Here is a 15,483-nt window from a genome sequence, read left to right as displayed (position 1 = left end):
TAAATCTTTCTACTATCAATTAAATTATAAAATAGAAGAAAAGTACCCAGGAAATCTTAATATATATATATATATATATATATATATATATATATATATAAAAGCACTACTCCCTCTGTTTCAATTTGTTTGAATCTATTTTTTTTTAATTCGTGTCAAAATAAATGACTTTTTTTCTAATTTGAAAACAAATCCACTTTATGAATGATTTACAGCCACATAAATTTTCAAGGCTTATTTTGAACCACAAGTTTCAAAAGTATTTCCTCTTTCTTAAATGTCATGCCCAGTTAAATGCGTTCATATAAATTGCAATGGAGGGAGTAGTAGCTTTCAAATAAAGTTTGTGATTAAAATATGACTGCAGTGTTGTCACACGTGGCAATGTGTCGGTCACTCACGTGCGGGACACTGCAAATGTTAAACAGTTCCATTTCTCTGCCTCGCAAGCTTGTCTGACAAATTAAATTCCACCGCATCAGCTTTGGGGACCACCACGTCTTCCACCTCAGCTATTTATTTGCCTTAGCCCCTCCACCAATCTTATAAATGGGGGATGATGACGGTGGTAAAAACTTTTACTCACTTCCTTCATTTTTACTTGTTTACTTGACACGCTTATTAAAAATATAAAATTAACAATTTTAATATATTATTTCTAATTATTGCTATATAACGTAATGATTAAAGTTAATAAATATATTTAAAAGTTGTTCAGTTACTAAAAAAAAAAGTTAAACTTTTCAACCGAATAATTAATAATAAGGGTAAAATATGTATAAAATGGAAAATTATCTCTTGATTTTTCAAATTGAACAAGAAGTTGTGCAGTTACTAAAAATTTCTTGAACTTTCCAACCCAATAATTAATCATTTTTTTGGCGGATTGCCCTTCTTTTGGGGTGGTCTTTAAATTTTGCCCCTTATATTTGTGGTCTTTAAGTTTTGCCCCTCATATTTGTGGTCTTTAAGTTTTGCCCTTTGCTTGGAAAGGTGGGCGAATACATGAAGTTCTGAGTTCGAACCCCCGCTCAGACATAAAAAAAAAAAAAAAAAAAATCGCAAGGCAGGACTGGGGAGTGTATGCCGGATCCAGCATACAATCTTTAAGGAAAAGCTAAAGTTATGCCGGATCCGGCATAACTAAAAGTCTGCCCCATAAGGCAAAAATTTTCCTAAGACATAGTTTAGTTATGCCTTATGGGGCAGAATTTTAGTTAAGGCATAACAAAATCATGCCCCATAAGGCAAGAACTTTTCTTAAGGCATAGACTTTGCCTTATAAGGCAAAGTTTAAGTTATGCCTTAAGGAAAAGTTCCGCCTTATGGGCATACTTTTAGTTATGTCTTTGGGGCACACTTTTTAGGTAAGGCATAACTAAAAGTTTACCTTGAAAAGTAAAATATATATATATATATGCCTCAAGGTAAAGTCTGCCCCTCCGGCAGACTTTTAGTTAAACATAACTAAAAGTCTGCCGGAGGGGGCATAGCAAAATTTAAACTTTGCCTTATAAGGCAAACTTTTAGTTATGCCTTAAGGAAAACTTACGCCTTATGGGGCATACTTTTAGTTATGTTTTATGGGGCACACTTTTAGTTAAGACATTACTAAAAGTTTACCTTGAAAAGTTAAAAAAAAAAATACATATATATGCTTCAAGGCAAAGTCTGCCCCCTCCGGCAGACTTTTAGTTAAACATAACTAAAAGTCTGCCGGAGGGGGCATAGCAAAATTTAAACTTTGCCTTAAAGAAACCTTACGCCTCATGGGGCATACTTTTAGTTATGTTTTATGGGGCACACTTTTAGTTAAGGCATTACTAAAAGTTTACCTTGAAAAGTTAAAAAAAAAATACATATATATGATTCAAGGCAAAGTCTGCCCCCTCCGGCAGACTTTTAGTTAAACATAACTAAAAGTCTGCCGGAAGGGGCATAGCGAAATTGAAACTCTGCTTTGCAATTTTTTTTTAAATTTTTGACTGAGCGGGGGTTCGAACCCGGAACCTATGGGTTTTAGCCGAAGGGCAAAATTTAAAGACCACAAATATGAGGGGCAAAATTTAAATACCACCCCAAAAGAAGGGCAATTCTGCGAATTGCCCATAATTAATAATAAAGGTAAGATAGGTATAAAATGGTAAATTATCTCTTGATTTTTTAAATTGAACAAGTAAAAATTGACAACTATTTTTAATATATAGAATAAGTAAAAATGGTCGGAGGGAGTAACTTGTTTAAATTGGTATTAAGTTGAGATTTGGTTGATAGTGGCGGAGAAAATATTTTACACACAAAAAATATAGAGCAAATGACCTAATAATACTACTTAAGACTCTATATTATAAAACATAAGGATATTTTTCTTTATTTACAAAATATACCAACAAAATTACAAAGTATACCAGATTTGAGTTTAATGGGATCCCACGATTTTAGGCTTTTTTTTTAAGGAAAAGAATCTGATTTTGAATATGGGCTTAATTTTAGGATAGTTACAATCAACTTCTTTTTTTTTTTTAAATATCTCTCTTTCTCTCTCTCTCTCTCTCTCTCTCTCTCTCTCTCTCCCCCCCCCCCCCCCCCCCCCCCCTCTCCTTCTATGTTAGACACCATTTTCAGATCTAAAATTCATCTCTCTCCTAGAATAAATTTTCAAATCAATATTACAAAGTATTTTTTATTACAGACTTGTGTATTAATTGTATATAAAAATTGGTTTGTATCATTTTGAGATATGTGTGATCATTGTGTGTTTGAAACCTTTATATATTATATAAACTGTAGTTTTCAAAAACTTTGAAAACTAGTATATGTATAAAATGTGTATGAAACCAGCTATATATCATTTAGATATATGCGGTACAATGTGTATGAAATGCGAATAAATTTGATATGATTTAATGTATGAAATGTGTATGGAATCTGGTTTGTATCAATCAGAAAACTTATTATACATATATATTTTCTCATAATCTATACATACTTTGATACAATTTATATGTACTTTATCATAATCAAAATATACATACAACTTTTACACATATTTCATACATAAAAATTATAACGAATTTATACAGTTATACATATTGCATACAAAAATTTATACATATTTATTTTGTGGTGTATAGACTTTGTATGAAATCTGGATTGTATCAATTACAAATTTATTATACATATTTTCTCAAAATTTATACATACTTTGATTAAAATTTATAAAATACTTTGATTATATTTTATACAATTTAAATGTACTTTATCATAATCAAAATACACATATGATTTTTATACATGTTTCATATATAAAAATTATAACGAATTTATACAATGATACATATTGCATACAAAGATTATACATATATGTTTTCTGATGTATGGACTTTGTACATAAAAATTACCGATTAAAATGGACTTTTTGAAAAAGTTGGAGAAAATTAGGGAACAATATCTCTTAATTTAGAATGGGGAGAGAAAAGTGGATGAAATAAAAGAGCAAAAGTTGGAGAAAATCAGGAATAATATCTCTTAATTTTGAATGGGGAGAGAAAAGTGGATGAAATAAAAGAGCAAAAGTTGGAGAAAATCAGGAATAATATCTCTTAATTTTGAATGGAGAGAGAAAAGTGGATAAAATAAAAAAATAGTTTATTTAATGTGTTTTATTTACTTCTTTTTAATTTACCTGATTCGTATAGATTTTGTAAAAAATCTATTGACATATTTTGTAAACTGAAAAATATCGTCATGTTCTGTAAATATATCCTCTTACTATGTACATAGATGTTTTTTTGCCCTGATACCTAAAATATACTTACTCCGTTTTAATTTAATTTAATTTTTTTATTTTATTTTAAAATAAATATCTCTTTTTATGTATGCAGTTACTCTAATTTCAATAGTTTACCGAGCTTGCTTAAGATTATAAGGTTGAAAGACTATTATGATATATAACATACATTTTTAATTTAAGTTCATAACATTCAAAAACATTATATATTTTTTGAAAGGAAAAGAACCAAATATACCCCTGAACTATACAACTTAGAATAAATTTACCCTCTGTTAAAAAAGTTTCTAAACTTTTACCTTTTGTAGTTACCAAAATGGCTTAATTTTGCCCTTTTGGGCTAATGCAGTAGCATAAAAAGTAAATTTAGACTTTTGTAAGTTCAAGGACAAATATGAATCTTTAGCAAATTTTCATGGTTCAAGGGTAAATATGAAGAATTTAAAAGCAAAACTTTTGAGAGTAGAAAATGAATAATTCAGGCATAAAGTGGAGACACAGCTTCATCAATACACCAATATTTTATCTCTTTAAGATGGAGTATCCATTAGTGAATGTCACCGACGAACCTACGAGGGAATACTTTTGGAAAAATCATCTCATTCTTTTTTCTATGAGCTAAATTTAATTCTTACCATGCTTTGCAATATGGGTTAGCACGATACTAAGGGAGGAGGTACCCCATCTACCCCAACAACCCAACCCCCCCAACCCCCCCCCCCCCCAAAAAAAATAATAATATTCTGATTACATAAATTAATGAGTTCTATGATTAACGGTGGTTAAAAAAATATAAACATTTAACAATAACTTGAGATATATGGTAAAGGGTCTGCTAGAATAGATCAATTAATGAGTATTTGTTAGTATAAAAATCCTAGGATTAATATCACTTTTGGTATCTCATTTATTGATAACTTTTGATTCTAATCCCTACGATATCTGACTAAGCATATTAAATATTCAATTAAATTGTGTACTTTTGACCTCATTACTTGTGAATCTTTTGCACAAATTTACTTTAATTATTTACCGTTCCACCACTTAATTATCCATGTGTTACGTTAAGTTTGTATGATTAGACTCCATATTTAACGATAATGTAGTTCTATGTATAATCAAATATAACATATATTCTACATGAAATGACCCGTAACAAATATTTTAATTAATTAAAGGTTATATTTGTTGAGTCACATATTACAAAGACTAAAAGAAAATTTTATTAATAACTTAGGGACCAAAGTGCTATTATACCTATAACTTAAATCCTAAATTATTTACCAGCTGAATATGACTTTATTATTGCAGTCAAAGTTCAAAAATCACGCACCAGTTGAATTATTGTGCATATATGTACAAAACATTGTTAAATGCTGAAGAGTGTACGTACAATGTGATCCATTATTGGGACAAAGGGCCTAAAGTTTTGAACTATTTTTAGTTAGTCCGAAGAAGCGTTTTATTTATTAATGCCCCACAACAAGTCAATACAATTCAAAAGCTATCTACACTGTAATTGTTGTAGCAAAGGTTGAATTTAAGGGTGTTGGTTTACAATATGGTTCAAAATGGAGGCAGATTCAGAATTTTAACTATACGATTTTAAAATTTTAGAACATGATACCTTACAAGATTTGAGATATATTATTTATACATGTTATTTATGATCAGTGTCAAAGGTAATAAACTCAGTAGAACCCGTAAATTATATTATACATTCGCTACACGTCGACAAAAACTCATTTGCTCTGGTGTAATTTACTGTCGCTCACATTTTACTTACAAAAAAGTCAAGTACTCTGGCAGATAAAGTGCAAATATGTTCCAATCTCAGACCTAAGTCAACATCATCTCTTTAATGAATTTACTATTCTGTATTTGACTTTCCACTTTTTAATTATCGTGCATATCTACGTCCCACTGGTCAGACATTTGAATGGGGGGCATTTTTTAGAAAATTAAATGATTCTCTATAATCAATTAAAATTCGAATTGAAGAAAATAACTCTATAAAAATTACTTGTATCTTACTTACCTCTCTCTTATATGTAAAAAAGATCATGTAATTAAAAGGAGCTCTAACATTCCGCGCTAAATTGCAATAACGTACATTTTCAAAAGGTAGCTGATCGATAAAACACATGTAAACGCATATATTTTAAGATCCCATTTGTTTACACTTAATGAAGATTTTAATTTGAATGGTTCAGATCTCAATCATTTGTTTTTAATGAAATCTGGCCACTTAATCCATCTGGACACATCTGAAAATCATTCAGACCCTTCTCTTGCTCGTGTAATTTTATATTATTAAATTCTACTATTAAACTTTTCCTTATCCTCCAATTTTAGAAACCATGGATAAGGATTTCTGGACCTGCCTCTTCATCTCATTTCTCTCCTCTGTTATCGGAGCAGTGGAAAAAATAAATTACCCAAAACAAAGGAAGCAAGAAATAATCTCCATTGTTAAAATTGCTTCTTCCCGCTCATCACTCCTCCACTGACTTAAAAAAAAAAAAAATTGAAATTCAAAAATTACCAATAATATATAACCAAATATCAATACATGGAAAACGATCATGAACAAGATTTAGAAAACCCACCTTGACAGTGGACGGAAAAATGATGGGTCTGTTGAATGAATTTTGGAAATTGAGAAGATAAACAAATAGAAATTGTATCAATTTCCTCTTTGAAATTTGAGTTTAGAAAAGGATTTTAGTGGAATTTGAAGATAGTTCAAAGCACCTTTTTTAATTAAGTTTATTACTTGCTCAATCCCAATTTATGTGTTACATTTCGAATTTCGAGAGTTAAACAAGTTTTTTTTTGTGCAATTTTTTCAATATGCCTACTAAATTTTTTGAATTGTTAATTATTGTGACGTATAGTACTTTTTACGTAGTTTTTAAATATGTAATTTTTTTTTTAAGTTAGAGATTCTGTGTTCGAATTTATGATCAAAATTAAGAAATCGAGCTCTTAAAATTTGAACTATACCACATAAATTGGGACAAATGGAGTATAATTTAAAAATAAAAATAACATTAGTTTCATTCAGATGTTAAAAACAAACGGTCTTAATTACGTAATATTCAGATGTAGTGATAACATCTTAATCATTCAGATGTGCATTTAAATTCAGACGTCTTAATTTAAATGAAAACAAATGCAGCCTAAGTGCTGAAATAATTAGTGGAATAAGCCATTAATGAGAAATAATGTGGCGATGAAACTTAAAAGCATTATAATTCATTGGGAATATGTGTGTGCGCCAAATGAAATCAGTATACATGTCTTGGTATGCACCGCAAAAAATTACTTGTATTTGGTGTTTATATCAAGTCAATAAATAAACAAAAAGTGTACTACACATTCATTACATTACTATGGTTGAGTAATATGCATTATTCTTAATTTTTAACTTCTAAGGTTAAATTACTTCATTTATATAAACACTCCGTGCGCATAAGTATTTATCAGAAAGCACAGTGGGAATTGAACAATATAATAAAACTGCAAAGTCATTGAATTCAACACCCCAACTAGATTTAGGAATGCTAACAAGTATATACATAATGGTTTATTCAATTATTTGACTTAACACTTTGTCATATCCAGTTTGTACAACTCAAGCTGTCTCGTGCCAAAAATATGAATTATGATAATAAAATATTGAAGTTCGAATTCAAGGGGAAAGATGAATAAATAAATAAATAAACAAAAGATTAATTATCGTGGAAATAGATGATAATGATGTGCTTCTTGGCGTCTATGATTTGCATGATTGTATGTCTATTATTTTGCCCTTTTCTGAGAAAAGGGAAAAAGGATGACTTGTCCATAAATTGATTTATAACTAATGTAAGCCCAAATGGGGTTCTTCCTTACAGAAACTCTCTGGCATATATAATTGCATGGAGAGGAATACAAACCTCCATGTGATGATACATTGAATCCATGTTTCCTCGTGTTCTTCGTTTCTCCATAATCATTTAAGCAATACATTTAACTGTTTTAAAAGAGTAAAGAAAGACGCAAATTCTGTGGAACATTTTTTATAATCGAGTTTATCTTACTACACTGACAATGTAGTTTTTATACGATCAATGTATAGCACACATAAATTCAGACCAATAATAACATGATTTTCGTCTCTTGAGTATTTTTTTCCTCTGTCTATATGAGTTTAATAGGAGCGATGAGATCATTGCAAGTCATTTCCTCTGAAGGAACAAGAGTTTCAGCAATACTAGGCTAATAAATTTCAGCATTTGAAATCCTTATGAGATATCAAAAAAACTTGTTTTAGGAGCATTTCAAGTGAAATAATGATATTCCCTCACAAATTTTCAATGTTTTTCCAAGTAAAATTCATGTCTAAAAACAATTTTATTAGCAGTGGAGAAAAGTTCTTCAGGTTTATCACTTGCACTGTTCTACGCCATCAGAAATTGATGCTTTCTGATCGTTACACAGCTGTAGGAAGTAAAATGTCCTGATTCTACATTAATTCAACAAGACATGCATGTACATTCGACTCCTACATCAGTCTGTTGCCATCCTCTTCCTCACGTATAAAACTAATCATATAGTTTCTCCGTTTCAGTGAAAATCTGAAACCCGCTCATCTTCATTCTACAGGTTAATAATGGTCATATACTCGTCCAGAAATAACGGCTTTCAAGATGCTGAGTTTTATCCTGCAGTTCAGCGATCAACTGTCTGAAATAAGAAGATAATTTCGGGAAAAAAAATAGACCACATCAATCTGAGACACTTGACTTTGGTAATATGCAATTTTGTTGACGAAAAAGTGGCAAAACAAAGTCGGAGGATAGTTCAAGGAAAACACAACAGCTATAGGTGCTTAACCCATAGAAAATTAGGATGTCTGAAATTGAAGGAAGATAAACTTAAAAGACCTATTAGATTCCTTGGTAGCTAAAAGCCTAAAACATTCTTCTGATGTTAATCGTTATGGAACATGATTACTAAACAAAGGTTGCATATTTCATGAACTAAAATATGAGCCATGTGAAAAACCTAAATCAGCTTAATCATTATGGTACAAGAGATATTCCAATGGCATAATTAATGGACTAAATCACACACACAGGAAAAGAAAATAAAAAGAGACTAGCAGAAGGCACAAAAGGAAACATGTCACTTCAGATTAGTTAACTTAAAAATAGAAATATAACTTAAAAATAGAAATATAGAGATACCAGCTAACACATTTGTATAGCTATTGAAACTCAGTAGGCGTTTGGACATGCGATTTGAAACCATGAGATGAAATCAGCGTTTGGACACGCATTTCATTTCATGGTTTCAAATCCCAAATCATCCAAAAAGGCATGATTTGAGATTTCAAACATGGTTTCGAAATTTTTAAATATAAAACTCGACCCATAAGTTTATATTTTGTAAAAACAAGACCCATAAGTTGGTAGATATTTTTAACAATTACTCCCACCAACCATTTACAAACCTTTATTTATGTCTACCATGTGGGAGGATTATATTAAAGAGTAGTTACATTACTATTCATGTTAAATTTTATTTTTTATTGAATTAAAGTTTGATCAATTGATGTTGTATTTTTTAGAAAGGTCTTCTGGTAGCGTATTAATTTTGTTATGAACTATGACTTGCTCATTGGTAAGATTGTATAAGAATTGAGAATATTTTAATAGTTTTCACAACTTGTGGGGTTTTTATATCTAAGAAAAAATACAACTTAAAAAATCCAAATTGCATGTCCAAACATGGTTTCAAATCATGGTTTCAAACCATGTCCAAACGGCTCCTTAGGAATTCTCTCCGGAGGAAGATAAAATAAATCTCATTGGTGGCAGAAATATTTCAATGATACAACTATATGGGATAATTCACTAAAATAGGACAATAATTAAGAGAAACAAGCACAAGGAATAATGAAGAGGAAGGGTTGCTCATCAAGCTGGAAAACATGTCAAGCTAGGAACTAGTCAACCCAAAATTACAAACAGACATACCTGCTAAACATCTTTGTATAGCAACTGAAACTTTGGAATACTCTCTGGGGGAAGGGGACAAGTCACTATGAGCTTGCCTTTCATCGCTGCTCTAAATATTGCCTGCTTACAAACAGGGATGCCAAGCAATTGAAAAGGATTTCACATCCAAGACTTGTAAATAAATAATCAGAGCAATGTATCAGCTCAGCAGATTTAAAGAAAATACAACAAAAACTATAGTATTGTGTCTTGGCTTCTTCACTTTCATTATTTCTTTTTTCGAACTGCTTTCATTTGTGTGCCTTAAGCCGAGGGTCTATCGAAAACAACCTCCCAAGGTAGGGGTAGGGTCTATGTACACTCTACCCTCTCCAGACCCTACTTGTGGGATTACACTGTGTATGTTGTTGTTGTACACCAAAAACTTTAGTATACTAGTTCCTAAATAAACAGCCGGCTAGAACATAATCTTATGAACCTCATAGACGCAAACTGAAGTAACAATCAGGTTTTCTATCAATTGTGATTTAACTGAGAAAACTCCAACAATCTACCAAATCTATCTGAACCTAAACTCGTTCTCTAATGGTTTAAGTTGATACACGAAATAGTTGCTAGACTCACAAGCCACTCTTTGCAAATTAGGAGATCTCCCTTCCAGATGTCAAGAAGTTAGAAATCTTTACAACCTGGAGACACAACTAGATTCAACCAAACTTGTCGAGCTTTATTTGACACCCGATGCCTCTATGGAGGTGAAAATCTATTCAAAAAATCCGAGAATCTCAAAATTTGAGGATGACATTTATGAAGACTGTGCCATGATATATTGTATTTGCCTCTATGCAAGTATTAAGACAAGGTAAGGATTTCTATGCATATAAATTGGATGCATAGACTTTTATGCTTCTTAGAGGAACAAACTCCTTGAAAACAGAAATATGTTCTTTTTACCTTATGGAAAAAGGATATCAACTATCTCAGGATTTCTATGCATATAAATTGGATGCATAGACTTTTATGCTTCTTAGAGGAACAAACTCCTTGAAAACAGAAATATGTTCTTTTTACCTTACGGAAAAAGGATATCAACTATCTCTTTTATTTGATACCCAGAAATTCTTGAGGGCCAATGGCGTACAGTTTGAAACTCAGAGGATAGTAGGTCTGCCGCACCCCTCTACCCTTCTCCACCCAAATACCAGGCTTTTGTCTGAGGCAGTACATGAACCCCTCATGTGCACCTAGCCCACACATCACGCGTTGCGCTCTTACAACTAGAACAAAGCCCATCACAAACTATAGATTTTAACATTTATCTTCACTTATGTTGCTGCAAGATATGCTTGTCGGTGTACCTTTGACTCTTTGACAGATCTGGTTGTACTGCTTTATAATAATATTAAGAACCAATTGGCTAGTTTCAGATATTTATGGCAGAAACACTGTCTTATTGGGTATTGTTATTTTTTAAGGAAGAATCAGAGAAACCCTCTAAGTCAGTAACTTATGTAAAAACAACAATTATACAACATATCTCTTCGTGTCATGCTTGCACATAATTCAAAGATGAGCCAAAAAAAGTTCTTAAATCCATATAGAGGAGGTTCAAAAGAGTCATGCAATTGAAGTTTAAGTTATTGTCCAAGGCAGGAAGACGAAATCCACCAGAAAATGAATGAGAACTCTTAGTAACCAGCTATAGTTAATTCAAGCTGAAGCTTTAAACTAATAACCAGCATCTTCTCCCTTCCACAACTTCCAAAAATTTAATCAAGTTTCCTGTTGTTCAAACTTAATGTTCAGAGAAGTGCAGAATCAAATCAACTAGCTTAATCAGCAAAGTTTGGACACCCCTCCATACATATACCAGAAGTTTGAATCAAGAAATTAGAAGCTTGTGATATCTCAGCCATTCTCCATAAACCAAAGTACATCACTTTAATTCAAAGGCACAACCGCGAGATTACTATCACATATATTAATTAATTGTTATGCCAAATAGTCTTCCTGGCTTTTATATTTCATCAAAGAGTCATGGCATAAATTGGATCAACCTCATGCAAGTATTTGCAGCATACTAGTCACTCAATACTGTTGGCTGTTATGGTACCATCAGATTTTACACTTTAACTAAACAATCCTGTTTAGAAAGTGCTACTCAAAGTTAATTTACAGTTGAATAAGGTAGTTGAAAAGCTGCACTTTGCAACATAGATATATATCCAGATCACAGGGAAAATACTAAGGTCCAGAAAGAAAATTTGGTATTATTCTATACCTCTACAACATCAATGAAGTCTTGTTTTCTCTGAAATGCTCCAACCCACTTGGTGTGATCTGCACTCCTGGAGAACATCCATCTCAGAAAAGTAAGAGCTTCAATCTCGACAGAGGTCCATAAGATATAACATTATTACAGGAATGGAATTACAACATCAAGCTGTACTTAAGCATATGCATAACTGAGTTTACATGTAATTAATTAATAATCGTTGCAGTGTCCTTATCAAATTTGCTATATAGATAATTCTTGCAGTATAATTATACAATTAGCAGACTGAGAGATAAAACGGCTTCTTTCTTTTTGAAATATTAGAGTGAGAGATAAAAGTTTAACATTAGGGTAGCATAGCGAGTGGTTGAGGGAGAAATAGAGAAGCAAATAATTAGCAAACTCGCCTTGAACATGTTAGAATATAACATATCCTCCAATGAGAGAGGAGGCAAGTAGGAAGATATGGCAACGAGAAGGTTATCTTACTTAGTCAATAGAAAAACACATTCCTTTCTTTTTTCCCTTTTAAATAGCCTCTCCTTCCCATTTCTTCTTGCAAAAACCATGTTACACCTTCACACTTGTCTCTTGCCCCCTCTACCCGGAAAAAATAAAATAAATAGAGATATGGCTCTTGCAAGTAGCTGCTTGAGCCAGGTCAATGTCATTTGATTTCCCTTGATTGAAGGACCAAAGAACTAGTTATTCAAATTGCTGTGGAAAACTTCCAGCATTTTGAATTAGTTTAATTTGCCAACAAAATGCGTCTGAGATATGGTCAAGATTATTGATTACAGTCTTAAAAGGACTAAAAACATGATGTTCCCGAGATGCAAAGGGATATGAGACCACGAATAACTCTTTCTTTAATTACATCTACAACATAACGAACATGCCTATTGCACAACACTTGGAAAAACTGATCAGTGAGAAAGCATACCCAGAGTCCATCTTCATATGATGAGCATTGAAGAAGAAAATGGTCGATGGTATTAAGGTTATATCAAAATACTTGACATAAACTTGAACATCCTCTGAATCAATATCCACTAAAGCCACAGTTGCAAACTTGGATACCTCTCTCACAGATTTATACAGCTGCAGCCAACAAGAAGCAATAAAGTAAACGAACCACTCCAGAAAAGATGAAACTTATGTAATGTCAAATCAACAGTGAAAAAGGCACAACTTCTACACAATTCGAGTGTCTAATGCATAAGGGGTGAATCCACCTTTCCACAGCTACCTATAGCTTGGAACTAGAACTATATAAATATTAGATGTAATTTTTAAAATATTTACTCCCTCTGATTAAATTTGTTCAGAACTATTGCTATATACAGAGCCAAAAGACTTTTTCCTGACTAAAGCTTTTGCACTTTACATATTTTTTAACTATAAAATTATAACTTGTAGTCTTCCTCCCAAAAAACAAAGTTTCTCCAAGAAAAGATTATAACTTGTAGTTCTACTAGACATTTGATCAGTTGATCCTCGAGCATATCTGTTAGACTTTAAGGGGTCGTTTGGTGGGGTGTATTAGGTAGAATAATTCTGGTATAAAATTGTAGTGCAATGTTTGGTTGCAAATTTAAATCTAGTACAACTAATACCAGTGTTACTTATACACTCTACTTAGTACCACTCTCATACCTAGTAAACCATGGCATTAACAATACCAGTACTATTCTTATACTTATACACCCTATTCAGTACTATTGCAGATATTATGCAATGCATGTTATTTTAATACAACAAACCAAACCGTCAATAAAAAATAATGTCAGCATAACTAATCCCAGCCTAACTTGTATTCGCACCAAACGACCCCTAAGTTTTATGAACTCACACTGTAAACTCTATTGACATAATTATGTCATTTATAAGGTAATTAGCGGCAAATCTCTACAATAATCATTAATATCTGATAAAAATGTATTAATTGTGTAAATAAATCTTTATACTTTCAGTGTATATAATTTAAATCCATATATTATACTAGTTCGATGTGACTAGATTGAACTAAACATTAACTTCCCTGAAATTAATGGAAGAAAATTGATTAGTGTGATTGCATTTCACAGAAAAGAGGACCAAATAAAAAAAACAAGGTTAGGAAAGAGGAAGAAAGGGCGTAGGTACGATGTCGTCTAGCTGGAGACAAAGAGGATCAGAAGATCGGCCAAAACGGAGGACGAGTACTTTGTCGATAGTGTCCGTTATTATCGAATCTACTTCTTCCTTCTTCGTTAGTGTCCTCAATATGTACTCCATTACGCCCAAATGCTACCGCAAAACAAACGCCTTTACATTTTACCGGGATAATTTCATTTGCAGTCCCTCAAATATTGCTAAATTTTTATTTTAACCTTCAATTAGCTAAAATATGTGTATTTGGTCCTTTTATGATACTAGAAACAATTTTCACCCCTCAATTTTGCTTTAATAATCAAACTCCCCCTCTCAACTTTGAACAATAGACATTCTCACCCTTTTTTCTAATTGAATCTTTTAAATCCTATTTTACCCTTACATTATCAACTTTTGTCTTCTTTTTTACTTCTTTAAATCATAATATTTTTCATTTTTTTAATCTATGTAATAAATTTCCTATAAAGTGAATTTAGGGTGTGTTCGGTACGGAGAAAAATGTGTTATTGAAAAATATGTTATTGAAAAATATGTGAATTTTTTACTTATTTTCTCATGTTCGGTTAGTTAGCAGAGGGGGGGGGGGGGGGGGGGGGGAGGTTATGTAGTGGTGGTTGGTTAGTGGGGTGCCACTTGGGGCACTTGTTTTTCCTACTTTCATTAACGAAGTCATTTTCCTCATTTTTAAGGAACTTATTTTCCTAAAAATAAAAAATTTCCAAAATTTTTTACCAAACAAACATGAGAAAATTGAAAACATTTTCCGTATACCGAACACACCCTTAGTCTGTTTTTAAAATTGTGTTACTAAAATACTAACACTTAATAATTCATTAAATTTGTGAAGATTCATAGTAAGAAGGATAAACACTGCACATATAAATTAATTGAAAGCTAAAGTATACTTAATCAAAAACATAAGGATCAAAATTAGAAATTAGCGATATTTGAGGAGTGGAACTGTGGAAGTGTTAGTTTTCCTTTATAACGCCTATATAATTTATAAGTAGTACTCCCATCGAAATTTTAGATGAGTATTTACACAATTTGCAATTTCTAAATTTAATCTTGTATAAGTTGTTTTATTCGTTGGGTTACAATATTTGACATATTTTAATCCAATCGTATGATAAATCTCTGTGGATTCAACTTGTGGAGACAAATTAATAAAAAGCTATTACCCAACTCGTTCGAACTTAAATAATTACGTCGATTACTTAAAAAATAAATTAGAGTTTGCAATCTCTACATACCAA

The 15,483-nt window shown here is 31.8% G+C and overlaps 1 protein-coding gene across 3 annotated transcripts; it reads right to left on the bottom strand.

Moving 5' to 3' along the window:
- Positions 1–8,169: 8,169 nt before the first annotated feature.
- LOC132607423 (uncharacterized) lies at positions 8,170–14,375 on the bottom strand. 3 transcript variants are annotated; one of them, XM_060321393.1, is made up of 5 exons: positions 14,219–14,375; positions 13,017–13,174; positions 12,080–12,146; positions 9,817–9,918; positions 8,170–8,521 (listed from the first exon to the last, which is right to left on the bottom strand). In XM_060321393.1, exons 1-4 carry the CDS (start codon positions 14,348–14,350, stop codon positions 9,820–9,822), a joined length of 456 nt encoding a protein of 151 aa, XP_060177376.1. In that variant the 5' UTR covers positions 14,351–14,375; the 3' UTR covers positions 8,170–8,521; positions 9,817–9,819. The 3 variants fall into 3 exon arrangements, with proteins under 3 accessions (XP_060177376.1, XP_060177385.1, XP_060177370.1); XM_060321402.1 differs by having other exon boundaries at positions 8,170–8,517; XM_060321387.1 differs by having other exon boundaries at positions 8,170–8,499.
- Between the last annotated feature and the right edge of the window lie 1,108 nt (positions 14,376–15,483).

This window comes from Lycium barbarum, chromosome 1, assembly GCF_019175385.1.
Source record: "Lycium barbarum isolate Lr01 chromosome 1, ASM1917538v2, whole genome shotgun sequence".
Taxonomy (NCBI): domain Eukaryota; kingdom Viridiplantae; phylum Streptophyta; class Magnoliopsida; order Solanales; family Solanaceae; genus Lycium; species Lycium barbarum.
Note: the sequence above shows the minus strand (reverse complement) of the source record. Positions and strands in the feature narration are given on the sequence as shown.

What these genes read in the sequence shown, in the direction of transcription:
- LOC132607423 (XM_060321393.1), bottom strand. Translation starts at nt 14,350, where the DNA reads ATGGAGTACATATTGAGGACACTAACGAAGAAGGAAGAAGTAGATTCG. An exon ending in GTCTCCAGCTAGACGACATC is followed by an intron (nt 13,175 to 14,218) that starts GTACCTACGCCC and finishes TGTTGGCTGCAG; the next exon opens with CTGTATAAATCTGTGAGAGA. An exon ending in CATATGAAGATGGACTCTGG is followed by an intron (nt 12,147 to 13,016) that starts GTATGCTTTCTC and finishes GATGTTCTCCAG; the next exon opens with GAGTGCAGATCACACCAAGT.